This window comes from Dysidea avara, chromosome 4, assembly GCF_963678975.1.
Source record: "Dysidea avara chromosome 4, odDysAvar1.4, whole genome shotgun sequence".
Lineage (NCBI taxonomy): Eukaryota > Metazoa > Porifera > Demospongiae > Dictyoceratida > Dysideidae > Dysidea > Dysidea avara.
Window position 1 is genome coordinate 41,347,373 of NC_089275.1, and position 25,077 is coordinate 41,372,449.

General features: G+C 35.3%; 1 protein-coding gene across 3 annotated transcripts in view; it reads right to left on the reverse strand.

The window, feature by feature from the left end:
• Window positions 1-466: 466 nt before the first annotated feature.
• Window positions 467-25,077, reverse strand: part of LOC136252165 (plexin-B-like) — a 57,593-nt gene continuing 32,982 nt past the window's right edge. For 2 of the 3 annotated variants that reach the window (XM_066044551.1, XM_066044553.1), the window contains 12 exons: window positions 13,100-13,205; window positions 12,927-13,043; window positions 12,662-12,872; window positions 12,425-12,609; window positions 12,220-12,368; window positions 12,046-12,169; window positions 11,839-11,978; window positions 7,755-7,922; window positions 7,596-7,707; window positions 4,905-5,189; window positions 1,398-1,553; window positions 467-720 (listed from right to left, as the gene is read on the reverse strand). In XM_066044551.1, the coding sequence (XP_065900623.1) occupies window positions 640-720; window positions 1,398-1,553; window positions 4,905-5,189; window positions 7,596-7,707; window positions 7,755-7,922; window positions 11,839-11,978; window positions 12,046-12,169; window positions 12,220-12,368; window positions 12,425-12,609; window positions 12,662-12,872; window positions 12,927-13,043; window positions 13,100-13,205 (1,834 nt within the window). In that variant the 3' untranslated portion in view covers window positions 467-639. Of the gene's footprint in view, window positions 721-1,397; window positions 1,554-4,904; window positions 5,190-7,595; window positions 7,708-7,754; window positions 7,923-11,838; window positions 11,979-12,045; window positions 12,170-12,219; window positions 12,369-12,424; window positions 12,610-12,661; window positions 12,873-12,926; window positions 13,044-13,099; window positions 13,206-20,193; window positions 20,433-21,097; window positions 21,254-24,578; window positions 24,864-24,926; window positions 25,039-25,077 lie in introns of those variants that run through there. The other variant, XM_066044552.1, reaches the window with a different exon arrangement.

The window sequence follows — 25,077 nt, forward strand, 5'->3', positions numbered from 1 at the left end:
TGCCTAGACTACATGTTTCCAGAGAATCAAGTTGTTGCTGGTCTGGGATTGATTTCTGCATTTAATATGACTGTCTGAATTATCTAGTTTCACAGATCACAAGTTGGATGATGTTTATAAAAATTATATATCACATTTACTTCTTATGTAATGTACTAACACTTTTACAGCAACATAGACTAATGGGAGAAAAAAAGTTCAGCAATACCAAAGCTTCTAACAATACATAGCTACAGGCTTTCAGTACCTCTATCCCAGCAATACTTATAACTATATAGAATATTACAATCATTACTAGGACTAAGCTACGTGTATAACAACATTCACATTAATTCAGACGTATTCAACATGTGCAAACTACGTATGTAGTTCACTTTCAATACGCAATCATTGCAGCAATGACCACCTATAGTTCAGAAGCTACATGTCAAATCCCAAATGCACACATACAGATAACATGCATATATTTCCATGCACTGAATTTTCTTTGCAACTAAACTGTTAAAAAGTATTGTGTCCATGAATTTTACTGTATGCATGAAAAAAGCATTTAAAGTGTAGTGTATGCTGAGTAATGGTTCACAATGTTTATGTATGGAACAAATATGCTCATGTTCACAAAGTTCAAGGCATAAGGATTTAGCTTTCCTTGTCTCCTTCATCCATTGTGCCATAATCGATATTTCCAACTGTGTAATTCAGGTACTGACCAACATGTACCTGCATGTGTTTAAGAATTACAGTATTTATTAGTAAATATGGAGGTAACTTTGTGACTATATAAGATAACTTTGTGAATTTCAACTATGATGGGCTGTAACTCCCAATAGTTAAAATTCACAAAACCAGTTCATACAAATGGTTTTGTAAGAAACTAATTTTAGGAATGAGTTGAATTTGCCAGTGAAATGTATGGCTAATAGGTGAGTAAAAGTTTTGCGAAGTGGACACTGAAGAACATATACTTTGTAAATTGAGATTATCTAATGGAACAGTCACACAATCAGATATTGTCACCAATACATAGCTTATAGAGCAATTGAAGATCAAGATACTCTAATAGAACAGTCACTACTCAGTGAAATTATAACTATGAGCCAAAAGTTTTCAATAAACAGATAATTTGTGACCAAAATATGTAAATAGAAATGCAGAAAAATAGAAAAAAATCAACATTTAATTGACCTATCCCTAAGAATAAGGTGTATTAGTGCTTTAGTGCCTATAGGATATCCACAACACACACACACACACACACACACACACACACACACACACACACACACACACACACACACACACACACACACACACACACACACACACACACACACACACACACACACACAATAATAGAGTTTATGTATACGCACAATATAGAGCACAGGTACACTAACCGTAACTGGCATAGTTCCTGTTAGTGGGAGTGGTATGCAAAACAGAGAGAATGGAGTAACGTTTACAATTTGACACTCTGCACCTTGCACACCTCCCACAATCACCATTAGGGTATCACATGGTATTGCATTGCATTGAACACCTCTTAGGCTACCCTAATATAAATAAGATACACATAAGTTATACATTATTTACCTATTATTTGCTACTGTACATATTTTCCTATGATGCAGACGCATGAATAATTATCACTTTGATGCAATTACATATACCAGCATACAGCTAGGCCGGAGTCTATTATGCTTTTAAAGCTTCTAACTATTCTTTCTGGAAATCTTTTATTATTTATCATTCCTGAAATTTGTGCTAAACATAAGCATATTAGTGAGGGTTCTTATAAAAGTGACTACTATAATAGATTTGAAGTCAACTGCTTTATTAGAGTAAGTACCTGTCAGAGTATTTTATTAGAGTATCTCTTTATCTTTTAAACTGTTTTAGGCTTGCACTGTTTCTGTGGTGTATCCTAAAGATTTTTCCATTATGCTGCTTGCAATTTTGCACCTGTAGCTTATCCAATTATTCTGGAATATAACTTAATTATTTCCATTACCTATTATTCCCAAAATTACGTATAGCTGTTACATTATTCATGAATCATTTTCTTCTTTTCCTAGACACGAAAATACACTGTAGAATTGAATAGTTGTTAGTTTGGAAGACTGTTAGGAAGGTAGAAGCGTAATGTATCAGTACATGGCTATTGCTTTTGTTACTGTAGCTGTGCAGAAACACATAGAAGAAGTTTTATAAAACGTTTTCAAATGAGTGCTATACTGAGGCAGATTGTGAACATTAAATGGTCAGGTGAATGTGGATAGTAAGAGCATTGGTGCAATAGGATGACTAGCTGTGGCTTTTGGGATTAATAGTGTGAGCATTGTAAACAGAAAATAGTAAAATAATGCTAAGCACTAGTTCCTTCCTGCTAATACAAGAACTATGAATCAATCCCAACTAGCCATCCTACTATAATATAATTCGACAACCATAGAAACTGTTACTAAGAATGAGATATTTAATGTAAAAGGTTAACAACGATTACAGTTTTGGCACTAAAATGTGACATTTGTCTTAGCAATGATTACCTAATAATCATTGCTAAGCAGTTGCTATTCTATGAGTATCTATCACCATGGAAATATTAAATTAATTGTTAATTGTAAATGTGTTTCCAATAGAATCATGCCATACTAGATTAGCCAGTCAAATAAATATTTTGTCAACAGACTTTGAAAAATACTAATTCTATTGGTTAATCACTTAAAATAATACGACAAGGTGGCATTGAAAGTATTATCATTCAGTTGTCAGACTATACAATAAACTTGCATTACTCTTCTAATGGACTACAAGCCGCAGTTGGATCCATCGATTTTTCATGATCAATAAAATGATTCTCAAGATTAGCAGTGCAATTTTTCTTATGAGTAATGAATTATTTACAGATGTGCTACACAGGAAGAGAAAGGTATTATAACGATCTGTGCACTTTCATGCTCAACTTGATCTTTATGTACCAACTTGTAATTGCTCATAGATCAAGACAAATGGTAGTGTGTCATGCGGTCAAGAAAGCTGGCGACCACACCATGAGTATATTAACAGGAAGAAAGAAAACAGCTTTTTCATGTGTGCATAGCTCCATGACCCCTTCTCCAAAGCACACAATTTTTGCATTGTAGCTGTCCCCCACGTAGGGTACACCACACAGCAAATTTGATTAAATTTGCAACAACCATTTGCGAGATATGGATGTTCAAAATTTCATTTTAATTTCTTCTTATGCTGCATGGGGGCTACGGGGGCTTTGATTTCTTTTTTTAACACTTTGCAAAAGTTGTTATAAAATGCAAATGTATAACTCGATCTTTGGCACAAATGAAGAGTGTGTAATAGTGGATTCACGTACCAAGTTTGTTGTGAATCTGAGGAATATTCAAGGAGTTATGAGCGTTTATGAATGTAAAAAAAAAAATCAAACGTCTGTCACAGCTACAGGGTAAACCGAGTATAGAAATAACTTGAAAATTGGTGTGTAGATAGGCTGATCATTGTAGCAGTGCCTTTTGATAGTTTGAATAGCAATAGAGTTACAGCGACAAAGTTATAAAGCAAAAACCAAGCAAGTGTAAAATCGTGGGATTGAGACACTCTAATAGAGCAGTCATTGCAGGGTAAAAAAGGTGTGCAAAAAAGTCAAAAAAAGCACTTACCAGAGTTTGAGCCAGGGACCTCCATACCTAACACTTGCATCCTTCACCACTGAACCACTGCTACCTTGGCTGATCACCTCACTTAATTTGTGCTTTATATTAATGAAATTTCTGTTTGAAATCTGCTTATAATCAAACGTTTGTAATTTCATAGATCTACCAATAGAAGTACTAGATTGTTCTAAAACATCCCATGCATGTTCTATTAGAAGTCTTCAAAAAATGTGCACTCAATTAGAGTATTACAATAATATTATCGAATACTGAATTAAATCATGCAATGAAATACATTTATAAGTCTGTCTTCAATAATCATCATTGTATCTACATAGAAAAGGAGAAATTTGAGTAAAAAAAACCTCAAAGTCAGCCGTAGGCTGGTTTTGGGGCCTTATAAAGTACAAAAAGAAGTGAAATCCACATAAAAACAGCCAAGCTGTGAAAAAAATGGTGCGGCCTTAAAAAGCCTGGGTGAAAAAAGTTGTGAAATCATAGGTGGTGGCCAAGAAATGGCTGCAATGATGTTAATGCTAATAATGCACAGCCATTATTAAAATTTTTTAGCATTAACATCATTGCAGTCATTTCTTGGCCACCACCTTTGATTTCACAACTTTTTTCACCCAGGCTTTTTAAGGCTGCACCATTTTTTTCACAGCTTGGCTGTTTTTGTGTGGTTAGATGTACATACAATGCAATGCTATACTATACTATACATCTTGTGTTGCTGCTGTTAAGAAACTTTTCACTAGAGAAATGTCATTGGAGTTCTGGCACATCTTTCCATACAAAACTAGATGAGTTGTAGTTAGAAACTACATGAATTTTATAAGAGTGTTAGAGTTTGGGGGTACCAAAAATTCTTGTAGGTAGTATTGGTGAGCACACCCAGCATGCTAATTTTAGGGCATGCCTCCCCACAGGAAAGTTATGAAAATTAAGTGTCAGTAGATTGAATTTTAGTGGCCTTATCAGCTAATTAAATACTATTTATTACTACATGTTTGACTATTGCATAATGGTAACTGTCTATTGGGGTGACTGCTCTATTAGAGTATCTCAATCTTTTCTGACAGAGTTTGTGTGCAATTCACCTATAATTTGGAGTGCTGGAGCACCCCCAGATCTCCCCCCCTTTCTGCTGGTTTAATAAATTCTAAACTATGAATGTTCTTATAGCATATCAATGAAAATAGCAACTACGTACACATTTGTAAGATATATACTCACCGTAATTTTCACCAATAAGTCAGATGAATACTCAACCGTACCAAAATTCTCAAACTGAGGATCATCCACAACAGTAAGTTGTAGTGGTGGGCGTAAATGAAGATCTGATAAATTAGGTACGCCGGTTGCAACTAGACTGTATGTTAGATTCAGCATTCCATTCTTCAAACCATCAAATAATTCAGAAGAAATACCAGGAAATGGGCATGATAATTTTTTTCTGTGCTCATATGGTAAACAGCTCAATGTTATGGAATCATTATTATGGACTTCATTTTTGCATTGCTACGTATTTGTTAAAAAATTCACATAACAATACGTACTTGGATTACTAAAGTATACACATACTGTAGTGGGTCATTCCATGTCAAATCAACAAGGAATTTAGGGTCACCTCTCGGATTTTGACGAAACTTGGTGTGTTTGTAGTACCTGTGGTGCTTATCAGTCGTGCAAATTTTTAGCTTCATACATTCCATAGTTTCTGATTTATGACCACAAATATTTTGAATATTTCATGAAAATTTGGTCCATCTCTGGTTACAAAATCAACTGCAACTTTGTACTGTGTAAATATTTTTAAACACAGTTTTCACTGATGGAAGACTGTTGATTGACCTTTCCAGTGATCCTGAAATTATGGGATATTTACTTAATTATGGTTCAAAAGTACTTCATTGAAAACTTTAATCCTTTATATTTTGAAAAATGTTGCTTGAAATTTTTCAAATTCTTGTGTGAATAATGATTGGGTCATAGTCTATGTTTGATAAAAATTTTGTGGTGGGACCACAATGGGCTCAAGAGATAGAATGAATTATGTTGTGGTATGTGGAGGAATTTTCAGGCTATTATTGCTATATTGGAGTGTACACCTCCAATAACCACTCACAACAAGGCCATGCCAAGTTTGTCTTACAGAGTGAAGGTGTCTAGGTACATTGCAACCTGTATTAATGACCACCTGTATTGAAAGACCATCTATAAGCTGCAGCTAATTTATACTTTAATTGGATCTTAATGTATAGCACCAAAGCATCAATCTTTTCTAGCAAATCCAAAAATGGTCCTTATTAGACAGGTTGACTATAAATGAGATCATCATGCATCCATAAACACGTTAATGTTGTACCATCTCTTCAGTTATACCTAAATCTCGCCGTAGTGCACTTACATACATATCCCCACTCTACACTATTCAAGTTACGTACATGGCTGCATAGGTACAACAGACCTCCTCAAAAATGATATCTGGGTACCTTGATAGCCTCATGATCTCACTTTGGACCCAAGACAAGTCTGTGGTTTCTCAGAAATGAACACTTTATCAATGGTCCAGGTAATAGAAGAGTTACACTGTATATAGTAGATGCATTACTTGTACCAAGAGTTTTTATATTGTTAACACTTGCTTGCACCTCAATGTGTGATTTATAGTACTGTAATTACTAAAATTAATGGTTTTTCAAAGTATTTTGTGTTCACGTTTTTGAAGATCAGTACAGGTAAATGTTAAATATCTGGTCAACATGTTTACTTCCTACGTGAGTATGTGTATGAATTTATGACTTGATCTTCAAAGTGGTCGTGAATGTAAAGTAATGTAGTAATTAATTTCACACATTGAGGTACAATTAATGCATGTATGTATATGGTAAAACCCCTCCATTGTTAGGACCATAATAAAGTGTTCATATTACAGAAGCTACAGAAGTATCTTGGTCCAAATGTATGTGCACCACTAGAGTGGGAGTACAGTGTATAAACAGGTGTCCTGGTTATCAAGGTATCCAGGTATCCCTTCTGAGGAGTTCTGTTATATGTATCTATGCAGCCACATACGGAACTTAAATATGGCTAAATCCACTACAGTAGGATTCAACTTAATAAAGAAGGTACTTGTGAAGAGATGGTAAACATTTACATGATGTTTAGGGACACATGGTGGTCAGATCTATAATTTATAGTCAACCTGTCTAATAAGGACCATTTTTGGATTTGCTAGAAAGGGTTGATGCTTTTGTGCTATACATTAAAGAAGTATAATTTAACTGCAGCATATATAGGTGGCCTTTCAATACAGGTGGTCACTAATACAGGTTTCAATGTACCTAGACACCTTCACTCTGTAAGACAAACTTGGCATGGCCTTGTTGTGAGTGGTTATTGGAGGTGTACACTCCAATACAGCAATAATAGCCTGCAAATTCCACCGCATACCACAACATAATTCATTATATCTCTTGAGCCCATTGTGGTCCCACCACAAAAATTTTATCAAACATAGACTATGACCCAATCATTATTCACACAAGAATTTGAAAAATTTCAAGCAGCATTTTTCAAAATATAAAGGATTAAAGGTTTCAATGAAGTACTTTTGAACCATGATTAAGTAGATATCCCATAATTTAGGGATCACTGGAAAGGTCAATCAACAGTCTTCCATCAGTGAAAATTGTGTTTAAAAATATTTACACAGAACAAAGTTGCAGTCAATTTTATAACTAGAGATGGACCAAATTTTCATGAAATATTCAAAATATTTGCGGTCATAAATCAGAAACTATGGAATGTATGGAGCTAAAAATTTGCATGAGTGATAAGCACCACAGGTACTACAAACACACCAAGTTTCGTCAAAATCCGAGAGGTGACCCTAAATTCCTTGTTGATTTGACATGGAATGACCCTAGTGTAATTCATCACTGAGTCACCAGTAAACCTATCAATGATTTCAATGACTAAGTCAGTTGGAATTATGTTAAGTTGCTTTCCTTTAAATATCAGATCAACACCTCCACTGCAAAAACTGAGTGTAAACATACCATCATGACAAATATCCTAAACCTTTTAATAACTTCATTGTTTCTCAAGGAAAACACTTGAGGATTATCCACATATTCAAAATTGTCTTCAGACATAATTTCAGTATCATCTATTCTTAAGACTACTGGACCAGCACTACGCCTTCTTCTCTCCCCAGCTACACACTGCAGTGAGTCATGACTTATTGATCTATGATCATTATAACAAAAGTATGATATAGCAAGTGTTACCTTAAGTGTGTTAAATTACTGTACAATATGTAGTTTGATTTAACAAGCAAATCCATTCACACCTTACAGAGTCCACGGTAAATTTTTGAAGTCGAGGGGTTAAATATTTATGGGAATAATGAGTGGAATTTGTCACACACATACAAAGCAACTATAGTGCATTTAAAATGTTATGAAAGGGGTTGATATGCAAGCAATAAAAAAGTAGTGAAATAAGACACACGGTGATAGTGCAACAAACCACATTGGTGCTCTGTCTAAAATTACAATTTGTTCACCGTAATCAATCCAGTATGTCACTTGTTTCAATGCTTTTCTATTGCTTGCATCCCTACTTTAATAATCTTTAAAGGTACTGACTGGTTGGTTCAGTTTATTCTTATACGCTATCATGATTTGTACATGTCTATGACTGTTCTGGTCAAGATGCATAAGGCTGTTTCATCAGGGTGGTTGTTTTATTGGCTTGCAGGTGATTGTGGGGTAGACTCTGGTAGAGGTATCAGATAATTAAAAGGCACAGATACTGTCTGCTATGGTGAAATTGATCATTATAAGATGAAGTAAGTCAAATTTATTTTTTGGATGTTTTTGAATACACTTAAGTGTCCAATACAAACATGATGAAAACAATTGTGACGGCACCACTGGCAAGATATGCATGAGATATTTATCCCTGCCAGGTGGAGAAGTGACTCAGGAAAGTGTAACATTGATACCATTGTTTGTTTCATGGTCTGCTATCCCAGTTTTGTAAACAAACCAAACTAATCTCACTTTAGAGAAGCATAATGAAGCGTGAACTTTGTTAGTGTAAAGTACTACAGGCTGAGCTACAGGCAACAACTCCACTATTGTTTTCCAGCAGCAATCTTGGAACACTACAACATTGAAAAGGAGAGCTTGGTATTGCCACTAGCACATTAGACTCCATATATGTTAAAATTTTTGAGGTGGAAAATTTTCGTAGATTTTGTAGATCACCTTTCACCTACAAAAATTTTCCTCCAAATCCAGCAAATATGCAAATAATTAGCTATAAGTTAGTAACTATAGTACGTTCACGTTGAGCTGAATCCTCAAAAACATTTAATAACTCATGGATGCAATTACACATGATCTTGAAATTTGGCTCATTTGTAGTACTGCTTGATCCGCTAAAAATATTTTGAAATCTTTTTGTTCAAATGTTTGACATAATATTTACGGCCAATCAAAATTTTCACAATACATTTCCTATGGGGAAGCCATATAAGCACAGTGTCCATTACAGCCCTTTCCCGAACTTGTAATGGAGCCAAACTGTACATGTCTGTTGTTGACACCTTTACTGTTACCAATAATCATCTGGTTGGCTGAAATGTTAACTCTGTTGAGAAAAAATCCACTTTTAATTTTTAGCTGTTTTTCAGGATTTAGCTCAACGTGAACATACTATACCTAGCTACGGAAATTTACCTCTGAATCTTGCCATTGGTTTTCATCTACAAAAGTTTTATACCTCGTAACTTTCTACGTATACGGCTTTCACTTTTTATCTCCTTTCCCATTGTAAAGTGTGCAATAACAGTACTTCCGGTTCTTTGTCTTACGTCACAATGTGACGTAACTAGACTTTCTGGCTTAATAATATTATATCTTTATAACAACATAATTGAACTGTTTTTGTACATTGCATGATACAAACGACTTAGTAAAATGGCAAGTAAATTTTTTCCATTTCAGTGGACCTTTAGATTAGTTTGTGTGCATATGGGTTGTTAGTATGTTGTGTAGTATGGGTTAATTTAGACACATGGTATATATGAACCATGGCTCACTTTGGTGCATTACATTTATATATATACACACCCCTCCTTCTCAGTCATTGGAACTTCCTCTGACTTTGGAGTTGATGTGTATATAAGTGTACTCCACCTCATAGCAAAAGTTTATGTAACAGTTATACTACGGCTGTGAGGGATTTTACTGATATATACACCCGAGGTATGAGGGCTAAGGGAGTACATATCAGCAAAACCTAGCGCAGTTGTGGTATACATTACTCTAGGCACACTCATCTGCTAGGCGAAACAACTGAAGAATACCCACTCTATAATCTCATGATCAATAGTGGCTTAATAGTGTGGGCTAAAAGCGATTAGAATGTTATTCATAATTATGCTTCACACGCAGCAACAGAAAAATTGCAATTGTGGGATCTAGTTTTTTTTTTAGTTTTAGCATTTTGTACTAAATTAAGCCTACTAACTTCACTATTGGGACAGCAATAAGTTATTGTTTTAAATTAAGCAGTTAGGACTATAAGTTACCCACCTAGTTACTTTCTTGGTGTTGTTCCGTGGCCTGCTCAATGGTTGACATGTGGTGGGTAGAAATATGCATATGTGCATTGCCCAAACGCATATTTTACGGATCATTCATCATTAAGTAATTGTCAACTAGTTGAAACGTAGCAACTATGTACACTAACTCCATAATTAAACACTCCATGTCCCTCAGTCAAAGCATATCATATCTTTGAACTGGTTGGACATCAAGGCCATGAGCAAACCACGTTCCCATGATATTGCCTGCACAATATGCAAGTTAAACCTCAAGCAGTACCTTTGAATGCCCACACTAAAGTGTATGGAGCAGAGACATGAACGGGCAAGTCCTAAGGGTATCACAGATAAGTTCAATTTAGCAATTTTGCAAGTATTAAAGCTGCTGCATCATGTTACATACTGTTTACAACACATCTGAAGGGGTAAACTTTACTGTAGAGTGGTGATCTTGTGTTACTTGGGCATGGTCTGCATTCAAAATACAATGAACTACTTCTGAATATGCTATAGCACTATTTCACACCTTCAACAAATGTTTATCGACTCATAGCATGACAAGGGTGACAAATCACTTCCGTCTGAGCGCAGTAGGAAAGTCAGATCCATGGCTTTCATCATGTGACCAATAATAAATTCCTACGACCAATTTCAGCTTGAGTTTTTATAAAAGAAAATTATGGAAGGTACAAACACTGGACTGGACCACTAGACTGGTGTTTATTGGTTTTTGGTAGCATTATTCAACACTTTTGTTAGGCACATTGGCTGTTACTCTCTTCAATACACTTTTAGTCATAACTGCTTGAATGTGAGTGTGACATGTCCCAAGATTATTGTACTAACTATGGTACTGGTGAAAAATTATATTGACCATTGTTATTTCTTTGAAATGTCTCCTTGGTGCTTTCTCTACAAAATTATTCAATTTTGCAGATAAGAATTATGCACATGTATGATGATACTAAGCCAATGTGTACATAATTACAGTAGTGGTACAACACATAATACATGTAATAGTTGTAACACTGGCATGAGGGCTTTACCTGATATGTATGCCCAACAGCCCAAGGTCTGAGGGCAAATACCCCAATACAAGTGCAACCACTGATGTATTATATATGCATCCATAAAAGGTACATCTGCATCATTTCAACATCTAGTCCCCTAAAATTTTTTACATTCTGTCTTCATGCAAATCTAGCAGTAGCTATCTCTCTTTAATACTGCTTACATGCTACTAGCTATAGCCACCAACATATACTGGCCACCACCTTTGATTTCACAGCTTTTTTCACCTAGGCTTTTTGAAGGCCGCACCCTTCTTATACAGCTTAGCTGTTTTTGCGTGGATATTACTTATACCATGGTTACTAGGGATTTGCCTGATATATATGCCTTTGCCCTCGGGCTTGGGCATATATCCCTTGTGGCCATGGTATTATATATATATAATTTATTATTTCTATGTTTATTTTAACTATAATGGTTTGAAGGACATTATATTTTTCTACTACATATGCAGTACTTGAAATGTAGCAAACATACTTAATATGACAGGCTGTTTCTGCTAGCTCCACAGTTACAAGTGACGTATTACTGATGTCAAAATTTATACCAGTAATGGTAATCATTCTATTTCCTGATATTGGGATCACTTCAGGATAAAATCCAGTAATGCTAACATTCTAAAATAAAATTATGAATAGGTTATTACAACACAAACAAAGAATGTTTACAAGCAATTAAACTTACAGCATATCTAAATCCATTAGGCAAACTAGTAAATGCTGTTGTTCCAACACGTTTTATCACTATAAATATTAGACTAGGATAGGAAGGTGATAATATCGTATGTTCTGTTGTAGTACACCTGAATCTACAAAGTTCTACTTTATCACTATATTACATACACCAATAAAAGCTCACCGTTCACCTGGTTGATAGCTATCCCTATTTATCATACATGGTGATCCTCCAATGAAAATGAAGACAATGTCATCAACTACAACTCCCAAATCTGTTCCACTAATTGTTACATCAGTTCCTCCTTGATATGGACCTGAGTTAGGATTAACCTGTTCCATTAATATATCATTATTAACTACCTGCCACATTGTAGTATGGTACATACCATAGTGATCTGTGGTAAAGGACAAGTACTACTGATAGTAGTAAATGTACTACCATCAGAACAAGACTCCATTATTACACAACTTGTTAAACTGTTACACCATCCACAGTCAAGCATTAATGTGTTTGATACTGACAAACACGATGAACACCCTCCAGCCAAAGCAGAACAATCATATAGTATTACTATGATAGTGAATATTCATCATACTTGTACAGTGTGGTTAGCATCACTTACCATTTAGATGATCAATTTCAGTCTCCAGATCATACAGTACATCTGGTCCAGTCCACCTTATAATCACACTACCATTACTCACATAGTCAACACCAGAGAAATCACTTGCTACTGGTACACACACTAAACCATCAGGTCCTGTATATTCAGCTTGTAAAACAGACTGTGATCCATCATATTGTATCACACACTGGTATGTATAGTCTGAATTCTGTTTAGATAAAACAACAAATACAATGTTGACAATACATGCAACATATCTTACAGGAGGTGGTAAGTTCTCAGTTTTTATTGACAAGTTACGTGATACTCCAACAGGTTGCTGATATCCAATAGTGGTATTAAGGATTAGTGGACATGATGCATTAGTGTTATCTCTAGTCTAAATGAGATACTATATTAGTACATCACTGATACAATACTAGTACTACTACTAACATTGATCCAATCAGTTACTACTCTACACTGGTCACTGGATGAGGTACACTTCTTATCATATAAACACCATCCACACAAATTATCAGATGATAAACAGGAGCTGCAACTGGTGAAAATGACACAGAGTTCACATTAAGTTTATTATTTATATTGACATATAATTATGCAATGTACTTTTTAACTAGTATAAGTAGGCACCAGCCTATTATGTTTTTAATTTTCCCTATTATGCTATGCTGCAGTGCTCAAAATTTTTGCCTATTATGATCATAATTATGCTCAAACTTTTTGCTGGTGTTTTGTTACTTTCTAATGGATAATGATAAACTTTGGCTTATGAACAACTGAAATGTTACAGTACTTGTTATGCATTAAGAATTTGGCTACATTGTAAACTATAATAACAGTCATGTCATATCAGTGGCATCAACTGTTCTATTATTGTAAGTCAACCTTTTTCTGTGGCATGTATTTTTGCTTACAGTATGACAATTATTCTGTCTATTATGCTACCATTATGCTTGATGCTTTCAGGCACCTATTATGCTCAAAATTATGCCAGCATAATAGGCTGGTGCCTAAGTATAAGTAAATATTCATTTAATACTTAGCTATAGTAACAAGAATTTATTTTAGTATTTCCCAACCTTAAGGTTAAAGGATACCCTCGAGTTCCAGCTGAAACTGTATAGCTGTATAAAGAGTCACTAAAGAAGGAATTGTTGTTATAACTGCTGCTGGTAACTTTCTTACTAATGCTTGTAAATACACTCCATCATCTTCACCACATGCTATCACAGTTGGAGGAACTGCTAGAAATGATCTTCTTTATGTGACAACATTTTCTGGCACTAACTGGGGACGTTGTGTTGATATATTTGCACCAGGACAAGATATTGAAAGTGCTGGGCATTGTGGATGTAATGTACTGGCAGTTGCAAAGTGTAATCAAATGTGTGACAGAGTGTGTGTTATGAGTGGGACATCAATGGCTACTTCCATAGTGGCTGGAGCTGCAGCAATTTTGCTAAGTGCTGATATGTCACTTACTCCTGAACAAGTCAAGCAGAAATTGATTGATGATTCAACAAAAAATAGGATTGATATGAGAGATATAAGACCAACATCAAGGACTGTAACACCTAACAGACTATTGTATGTTAGCAAAAGTAAGTTGCATGGTGAATTGCATATGTCTGCAATAGGTAATTATTCAGTATGTTGTTGATGTTCTTATATCACTACTTTTAGTGATGAAGTCCAGTGTATGTTAACCACAAACAGTATTCAAAGCTGTATACTAGTGCTAGATTTATTATGCAATGAGGCATATTTAAAATATAGGTACCCTAACCACAAACTATTGAGATAGTCTAGTCAATATCTCTAATAGTACAACCATCACAATAATACCATGTACAAAATTAAAATGATCGTGTGAAATAATACTCTCTAATAGAGCAGTCACCTGCATTGAAATGCTCAACTATCATACTGAGTCTTGCATTAAAATGTGAATTGATAGACTATAACTGGCAACATTGGGTATAGTATAGACTTGATAAGTCATCAACAGTGAAAGTTACTATATATACTCCTTTAAAACCAGAAGCATTTAAAAAGAAATAACTACCATGCTTCCTTTTCTTTTCCATATTTTCCTTTTCCACACTTTCAATAGTAGCTGCACTTAAGAGGTGCCTCAATTGATTTCAGAAATAAGGGCTTAATATCATTAAGTGTTTTACATAGTCACCACATTTACTTTTGGAACTATATAAATGTTGTGGTGTAAATACAGTATTCAACATTAAACACTGATGAAGAGCTCCTATTATAAGCTTTGGAAACTGCACCTGCTGCTTCCACATAAGAAGTCACAGGGATATATATGGTGGGGCAGGCAAAAGAGTGGGGGACAAACTGTTACAATATACACAGTGGAGTTTTGAGGTATATGGGTGCTATTTATGGAGTCCTATAGATAATTTCACCCTATACTGTTGTGATTGACTGCTTGATCTATTCTTGCAAATATTTATCCAATGAAAGTGCCCCATTTTTTCAATACCTAGGAAAAATCATTATGATAGAGGGTGTACATGCAGTAGTATGCTTGTCAAACTGAAGGGTCTCCAAGATGAGTTCCCATGACTGGTCCTGCTTATTGGCCTTATAGTTGCATCATTGAAGCTGCCACATACGTATACCCTTCAACTTTTATCTTGAGGTTGCAGGTACAACTTCCCATACTTTGCGAAGGCACTATCCGTTTATTAGTATAAAAGTTCATTAGAGTACTTTGTAAACTTCATCTTTTAAAACGTTTATGGTTTCAAAGGAGTAGCTAAACTTTAGTGTTGATGAATTAGCTAGTCTATAATATGTGACAGTCCATCAATCAATACATTCCCTGGTAAAACATTTTTGACTGCTATATTAGAGTATTTTTAAGCAGATGATATTGATCATTTTATTGGACAATGCATTGTGCTGTAAACTTCAACTTGTATAATGACATGATGTTCATTCCCCATTCTCACTTTCATTTCCCATTCTGTTCCCATTTTCCTTGAATTCTACCATGTGCCCCTCCCCTTGCCAGTTCCTGGATCCACCTCTGCTGGGTCACATTAACCAAGTTTCTGTATGGAAATTATGAAAGAGTTTAATATAGTAATCTGTATTTCTTTATAGAACGTTGTCCTCACGGATCACATGATCCCTGTGAGTCATCTGAACCTGAGTTGTGTGGTAGGCCTTGGGAATATCAAGCCACTGAGTTTTTACCATCAGTTAAACATAACAAACTTACTAGAGTTATCAATAACCAGAGAAAGAGGAAGAACCGGGTACCTTCATTTATTGCACCATACAACAAAGGAAGTGACGTATATTTTGCTGTAATCTTTAAAAGGGTTAGTAATGTTTCAGATTATCAAGTTGTGTTTGATATAGATGGTAACAGAAATGCAAATTCCTTAGTAAAAAGCATGGCTGATGAAAATTATCACGTGGTACTTGCTACTTCATACTATGTGGGTGATGTCTTATATCATATGATTGTGTTTTTGAGGAGTAGCAGTGATTTGGAAATCCATGTTCACTTTGATCAACCTAGTTCTACCTATGCAAAATATAGTAAGTTTGCTATTAAAGATGGATTGAGTCTAGTCTCTAGGAGAGTCACTGTAAATTCTAGGGGTAGAAATCGTTATACAACAATCTACAGGCTGAATAGTGGCATAAAAACAGTAGAACAAGATGGACTAACATTTGATGTTCTGGAAAAAAAGGTTAATAGGCAAAGGAGGAATAAGCGCTATTTGGTACATATCGACACATATGTTGTTAAGGGAGAAACCAGATACAGTGTAATATTTACCAATGAGAAGATTGGAGAGTGTAAACAAGAGGTCATTTCTGGACGCAATCAGACTGAAATAAACAACATTGCAGTAAATCACAGAAAAGATGGATTTCTCATGACTGCCGTAGCTATCCAATCCCAAACATCTTTTCCATTGTTCATGGGTGTTTTTAGAAAATAGTACAGTACACATGCTTACAATACTAACAGTCTTCAGTGTCTCCTATTATGTCTTTAGGTATTGAATTGCTATAGCTATGAACTATTGTATATTTGTAGTGCACAATCTTATCTATAAAAATAGTAACAGTTGTGCATAAGGATTAAATAAGAGCTGTAATTTGCTTTATTTTTGTGCAAAAAAATAATATTTTATATCATTAGTATGAATGACTGCTCCATTAGAGTACAAAATTGCATAAGAATTTTTAATTTTAGCATACAAAAAATTAATGTTTAACAATGAAAAAAAAAGAGCAAATGATGATATTTGATGATCTAACATCTATTACACATAGTGGTGCACTGTTAAAAATGAAGTGCTATGGTAGCACCTCTAGGTGCTATTTTTTGACTGAAGCAGTCAAAATTTAGCACTTTTAGGTGCTACCATAGCATTTTTAGGTGCTACCATAGCACATCAGTTTTAACAGTGCAGAACTGTGGTAAGATTGCATGACTCATTATATTGGTGGCAGCTGTTGAGATTGACTATATACAGCTGGTTCAGTTTTGCAAACTGTGAATATCATCACTCAAAATACTCTAATAGAACAATCGGTAAAATTTTAATAAGGCAATCAGTGATTGTTTGGTGTAGTATAGCAGTTGTAAAATTTTATTCTTTTACACCCTATACTTTAGATCAATTTAATTTCTTTCACAATCTAGCTGGACCATATATCCATATTACACACAAGTTGGAGGTTAGCAATTGTGAGGTTCTGAGACATCATGGCTCTAGAGCACAGTTAATTATGAGAGCTATATGTCATACAATGCAGAAATTTAGTTAATAACAATGTTTAAAACAACATGTGTGTTCTACACACTGCATAATGACAAGTTATTATTACATTGTACGTTGGGTATACATCAACACATGCAGGCACGATCAACATGATCTGGGGGGAGGGATTGGCTAGCCACCCACCATGCATGGCACTCAGACCAGACATGCAAAATGAGTCTATAATCATAATGAATAAATCTATTTTGTTACTATGTTAACTAATATTTTGCAATATGGACTAAATCCCTACACTGCATGCCGATCAGATTCCAACTCTATCCAGTCTATCACCTTATAGTATCTGGTAGCCACTAAGCATTAATGAATTAAAATAAGATTTATTTATTATTTTCATTATTAAGGCTTTACAGCACAAGTGCTGAAGGTCTGTAGGACACCTGGTCCTACAGCCTGTTTAAAGATACTATGTTTGAAAGGTGCAGAAAGCAGAAAATGCAGTTCATACATGGCTCAGACCATGAAATTTTTGCCAGAATATTTAAAATTGTGGTCGAGCATATCAATGGTCCCCCAACCCACTCAATCTCGTGCTTATTTCACATGTTGAAGCTACTCAGAGGCTACATGTTGTACAAAATAGAGCTGGGAGATAATTTGAATAAATTCCCTATTGAGATAATAGTAAAGTTCTGTAATTATGCAATTGTCTAATGCACTTCTGGACTGCTTAATGTATAGTAATTTGCTGAAACTCTATAAACTATCTTGAGATGGTCTATATGTGACCGGGCCTGGGCCTGCAATAATAGAGCACTACACTTCATCACATACCAAGTCATATCTCAGTAGTGTGATGGCATATTAGTATTCTGTAACTTGTATTATAATCGTTTAGTAAGTGCTGAAAACATAACTTAATGGCACAAAAAGTTACAAGTCATGGAAGTTCGAAGAGGTAGGCAAGTTTTATGTGTCCACATTCCCTAATTTTGCAGACCCAGTCACATTATACTAATGTACGAAATGTAATTACATTGTAGTGGTTGTGAGAGACTATAACCATGCACCAATACTGACTTCAAATTTACTCTGTCATACTTGGTATTCATTCCATCTTTGGACCTCTCTTTCAATTTCTGCCTAGATTGAGAGAAAAACAGATTGCTGGTCCTACCAGTGGTCCATTATTGCTTAAAATAGAGTAAAGACAGAGTAAATGTGACTGGATTTTGGAAAAACGATCCAAATCGCACATTAGAAGTTTCGAGATAAACGGTTTTAAAGAATTGAAGCCAGCATAACTCTCCAAGGATAGCAAGCACGCGTATGAAATTTACACAAAAGATGCATCAATCTGTTACCTTTCAAGCCACTTCCAGTACTTGTAGCTGCTTGTACAGTTTCCCGCCAAATAAGATAGAAAATCTGAGCAGTTGGACGAGCGAAGTAGTATCACGAGTGCTCACAAAGGGGTGGAGGCTGGGGCGGCGGTAGTCTCGCGTGGCCAGACCGCTTTTTCTCAGCACGGCGCTTATCGATTAAAATCATAAGCGCCTGCTCGAAAAAGGAAAAACGATCGAGCACGATGTAACACCTTTTTCGAGCAGGCGCTTATAATTTTAATCGATAAGCGCCGTGCTGAGAAAAAGCGGTCTGGCCACGCGAGACTAGGGGCGGCGGGGAGGGCAAAAGATAGGCCTCACTGAAAATGGAGGCAGACCACGATTGGAGTCCAGACACGAGATTACAGGGCAGTGCTGGCTCCTTAGTGGCTGATATGTAGCAAAATCTACAGAGAACACGTCTGGCCAACATTATAAGGCTGTCCACCAGTAAACCACTGATTCTTGCCAAGCCAGGTCCTTCACAAGGCCTGAAACCACCATTTGGGCACTCCACACCACCCAGAAAAGACGTCTACTAAAACCAGCCTCGTGTAGTTTGAGTAGTGCTGAGGGTCAAAACTTGTAGTACGATAAAGTAGCTATCCACTGGTGGTGTTAGTTTGATTTTGCCTGATGTGCAATTTGGTTCGGTTCTGTAAAATCTGGTCACAAATACAAAGTTAGCATCAGTCAGTATCAGTATAAGAGTTTTACTGTGAGCTACATACTTGCTTACTTATACACTTTGCACACATCAAAAATCAGAGTTTTACAGATACAATAACTCTCATCAAGTTTGCACAATATTGATATGCACTGTATGTTTGATTAGATTCAATTCACACCTAACAGTTACGCAAATAGACTGTATGCATACAAGAACCCGCTGGAACATTTCTAGACTACGTGTTGCCAGAGAATCAAGTTGTTGCTGGTCTGGGATTGATTTCTGCATCTAATACGACAGTCCGAATTATCTAGTTTCACAGGTGGCAAGTTGGATGATGTTTATAAAAATGATATATCACATTTACTTCTTATGTAATATACTAACACTTTTACAGCAAGATAGACTAATAGGAGAAGAAAAGTTCAGCAATACCAAAGTTTCTAACAATACATAGCTACAGGCTTTCAGTACCTCTATCCCAGCAACTAGAATATTACAATCATTACTAGGACTATAAGCTGCTTGCATAACAGCATTCACATTAATTCAGACACACATCTAACATGTGCAAACTACGTATATAGTTCACTTTCAATACGCAATCATTGCAGCAATGACCACCTATAGCTCAGAAGCTACATGTCAAATCCCAAATGCACACATACAGATAACATGCATATATTTCCATGCACTGAATTTTCTTTGTAACTAAACTGTTAAAAAGTATCGTGTCCATGAATTTACTGTATGCATGAAAAAAAGCATTTAAAGTGTAGTGTATGCTGAGTAATGGTTCACAATGTTTATGCATGTAACAAATATGTTCATGTTTGCAAAGTTCAAGGCATAAGGATTTAGCATTTCCTGTCTCCTTCATCCATTGTGCCATAATCAATATTTCCAACTGTGTATTTAAGGTACTGACCAACATGTACCTGCATGTGTTTAAGAATTACAGCATTTATTAGTAAATATGGAGGTAACTTTGTGACTATATAAGATAACTTTGTGAATTTCAACTATGATGGGCTGTAACTCCCAATAGTTAAAATTCACAAAACCAGTTCATACAAATGGTTTTGTAAGAAACTAATTTTAGGGATGAGTTGAATTTGCCAGTGAAATATATGGCTAATAGGTGAGTAAAAGTTTTGTGAAGTGGACACTGAAGAACATATACTTTGTAAATTGAGATTATCTAATGGAACAGTCACACAATCAGATATTGTCACCAATACATAGCTTATAGAGCAAGTGAAGATCAAGATACTCTAGTAGAACAGTCACTACTCAGTGAAATTATAACTATGAGCCAAAAGTTTTCAATAAACAGATAATTTGTGACCAAAATATGTAAATAGAAATGCAGAAAAATAGAAAAAATCAACATTTAATTGACCTATCCCTAAGAATAAGGTGTATTAGTGCTATAGCGCCTATAGGATATCCACAACACACACACACACACACACACACACACACACACACACACACACACACACACACACACACACACACACACGCACACACACACACACACACACACACACAAATAATAGAGTTTATGTATATGCACAATATAGAGCACAGGTACACTAACCGTAACTGGCATAGTTCCTGTTAGTGGGAGTGGTATGCAAAACAGAGAGAATGGAGTAACGTTTACAATTTGACACTCTGCACCTTGCACACCTCCCACAATCACCATTAGGGTATCACATGGTATTGCATTGCATTGAACACCTCTTAGGCTACCCTAATATACATAAGATACACATACGTTATACATTTTTTACCTATTATTTGCTACTGTACATATTTTCCTATGATGCAGACGCATGAATAATTATCACTTTGATGCAATTACATATACCAGCATACAGCTAGGCCGGAGTCTATTATGCTTTCTGGAAATCTTTTATTATTTATCATTCCTGAATTTTGTGCTAAACATAAGCATATTAGTGAGGGTTCTTATAAAAGTGACTACTATAATAGATTTGAAGTCAACTGCTTTATTAGAGTAAGTACCTGTCAGAGTATTTTATTAGAGTATCTCTTTATCTTTTAAACTGTTTTAGGCTTGCACTGTTTCTGTGGTGTATCCTAAAGATTTTTCCATTATGCCGCTTGCAATTTTGCACCTGTAGCTTATCCAATTATTCTGGAATATAACTTAATTATTTCCATTACCTATTATTCCCAAAATTACGTATAGCTGTTACATTATTCATGAATCATTCTCTTCTTTTCCTAGACACGAAAATACACTGTAGAATTGAATAGTTGTTAGTTTGGAAGACTGTTAGGAAGGTAGAAACGTAATGTATCAGTACATGGCTATTGCTTTTGTTACTGTAGCTGTGCAGAAGCACATAGAAGAAGTTTTATAAAACGTTTTCAAATGAGTGCTATACTGAGGCAGATTGTGAACATTAAATGGTCAGGTGAATGTGGATAGTAAGAGTATTGGTGCAATAGGATGACTAGCTGTGGCTTTTGGGATTAATAGTGTGAGCATTGTAAACAGAAAATAGTAAAATAATGCTAAGCACTAGTTCCTTCCTGCTAATACAAGAACTATGAATCAATCCCAACTAGCCATCCTACTATAATATAATTCGACAACCATAGAAACTGTTACTAAGAATGAGATATTTAATGTAAAAGGTTAACAACGATTACAGTTTTGGCACTAAAATGTGACATTTGTCTTAGCAATGATTACCTAACAATCATTGCTAAGCAGTTGCTATTCTATGAGTATCTATCACCATGGAAATATTAAATTAATTGTTAATTGTAAATGTGTTTCCAATAGAATCATGCCATACTAGATTAGCCAGTCAAATAAATATTTTGTCAACAGACTTTGAAAAATAAATGTAATACTAATTCTATTGGTTAATCACTTAAAATAATACGACAAGGTGGCATTGAAAGTATTATCATTCAGTTGTCAGACTATACAATAAACTTGCATTACTCTTCTAATGGACTACAAGCCACAGTTGGATCCATCGATTTTTCATGATCAATAAAATGATTCTCAAGATTAGCAGTGCAATTTTTCTTATGAGTAATGAATTATTTACAGATGTGCTACAAAGGAAGAGAAAGGTATTATAACGATCTGTGTACTTTCATGCTCAACTTGATCTTTATGTACCAACTTGTAATTGCTCATAGATCAAGACAAATGGTAGTGTGTCATGTGGTCAAGAAAGCTGGCGACCACACCATGAGTATATTAACAGGAAGAAAGAAAACAGCTTTTTCATGTGTGCATAGCTCCATGACCCCTTCTCCAAAGCACACAATTTTTGCATTGTAGCTGTACCCCAGGTAGGGTACGCCACACAGCAAATTTGATTAAATTTGCAACAACCATTTGCGAGATATGGATGTTCAAAATTTCATTTTAATTTCTTCTTATGTTGCATGGGGGCTACGGGGGCTTTGATTTCTTTTTTAACACTTTGCAAAAGTTGTTATAAAATGCAAATGTATAACTCGATCTTTGGCACAAATGAAGAGTGTGTAATAGTGGATTCACGTACCAAGTTTGTTGTGAATCTGAGGAATATTCAAGGAGTTATGAGCGTTTATTTATGTAAAAAAAAAAATCAAACGTCTGTCACAGCTACAGGGTAAACCGAGTATAGAAATAACTTGAAAATTGGTGTGTAGATAGGCTGATCATTGTAGCAGTGCCTTTTGATAGTTTGAATAGCAATAGAGTTACAGCGACAAAGTTATAAAGCAAAAACCAAGCAAGTGTAAAATAGTGGGATTGAGACACTCTAATAGAGCAGTCATTGCAGGGTAAAAAAGGTGTGCAAAAAAGTCAAAAAAAGCACTTACCAGAGTTTGAACCAGGGACCTCCATACCTAACACTTGCATCCTTCACCACTGAACCACTGCTACCTTGGCTGATCACCTCACTTAATTTGTGCTTTATATTAATGAAATTTCTGTTTGAAATCTGCTTATAATCAAACGTTTGTAATTTCATAGATCTACCAATAGAAGTACTAAAACATCCCATGCATGTTCTATTAGAAGTCTTCAAAAAATGTGCACTCTATTAGAGTATTACAATAATATTATCAAATATTGAATTAAATCATGCAATGAAATACATTTATAAGTCTGTCTTCAATAATCATCATTGTATCTACATAGAAAAGGAGAAATGTGAATAAAAACAAACCTCAGTCAGCCATAGGCTGGTTTTGGGGCCTTATAAAGTACAAAAAGAAGTGAAATCCACATAAAAACAGCCAAGCTGTGAAAAAAATGGCGCGGCCTTAAAAAGCCTGGGTGAAAAAAGTTGTGAAATCATAGGTGGTGGCCAAGAAATGGCTGCAATGATGTTAATGCTAATAATGCACAGCCATTATTAAAATTTTTTAGCATTAACATCCTTGCAGCCATTTCTTGGCCACCACCTTTGATTTCACAACTTTTTTCACCCAGGATTTATAAGGCCGCACCATTTTTTTCACAGCTTGGCTATTTTTGTGTGGTTAGATGTACATACAATGCAATGCTATACTATACATCTTGTGTTGCTGCTGTTAAGAAACTTTTCACTAGAGAAATGTCATTGGAGTTCAGGCACATCTTTCCATACAAAACTAGATGAGTTGTAGTTAGAAACTACATGAATTTTATAAGAGTGTTAGAGTTGGGGGGTACCAAAAATTCTTGTAGGTAGTATTGGTGAGCACACCCAGCATGCTAATTTTAGGGCATGCTCCCCACAGGAAAGTTATGAAAATTAAGTGTCAGTAGATTGAATTTTAGTGGCCTTATCAGCTAATTAAATACTATTTATTACTACATGTTTGACTATTGCATAATGGTAACTGTCTATTGGGGTGACTGCTCTATTAGAGTATCTCAATCTTTTCTGCCAGAGTTTGTGTGCAATACACCTATAATTTGGAGTGCTGGAGCACCCCCAGATCTCCCCCCTCCCCCTTCTGCTGGTTTAATAAATTCTAAACTATGAATGTTCTCATAGCATGTCAATGAAAATAGCAACTATGTACACATTTGTAAGATATACACTCACCGTAATTTTTACCAATAAGTCAGATGAATACTTAACTGTGCCAAAATTCTCAAACTGAGGATCATCCACAACAGTAAGTTGTAGTAGTGGGCGTAAATGAAGATTTGATAAATTAGGTATGCCGGTTGCAACTAGACTGTATGTAAGATTCAACATTCCATTCTTGAAACCATCGAATAATTCAGAAGAAATACCAGGAAATGGGCATGATAATTTTTTTCTGTGCTCATATGGTAAACAGCTCAATGTTATGGAATCATTATTATGGACTTCATTTTTGCATTGCTACATATTTGTTAAAAAAATCACATAACAATACGTACTTGAATTACTAAAGTATACACATACTGTAGTGTAATTCATCACTGAGTCACCAGTAAACCTATCAATGATTTCAATGACTAAGTCAGTTGGAATTATGTTAAGTTGCTTTCCTTTAAATATCAGATCAACACCTCCACTGCAAAAACTGAGTATAAACATACCATCATGACAAACA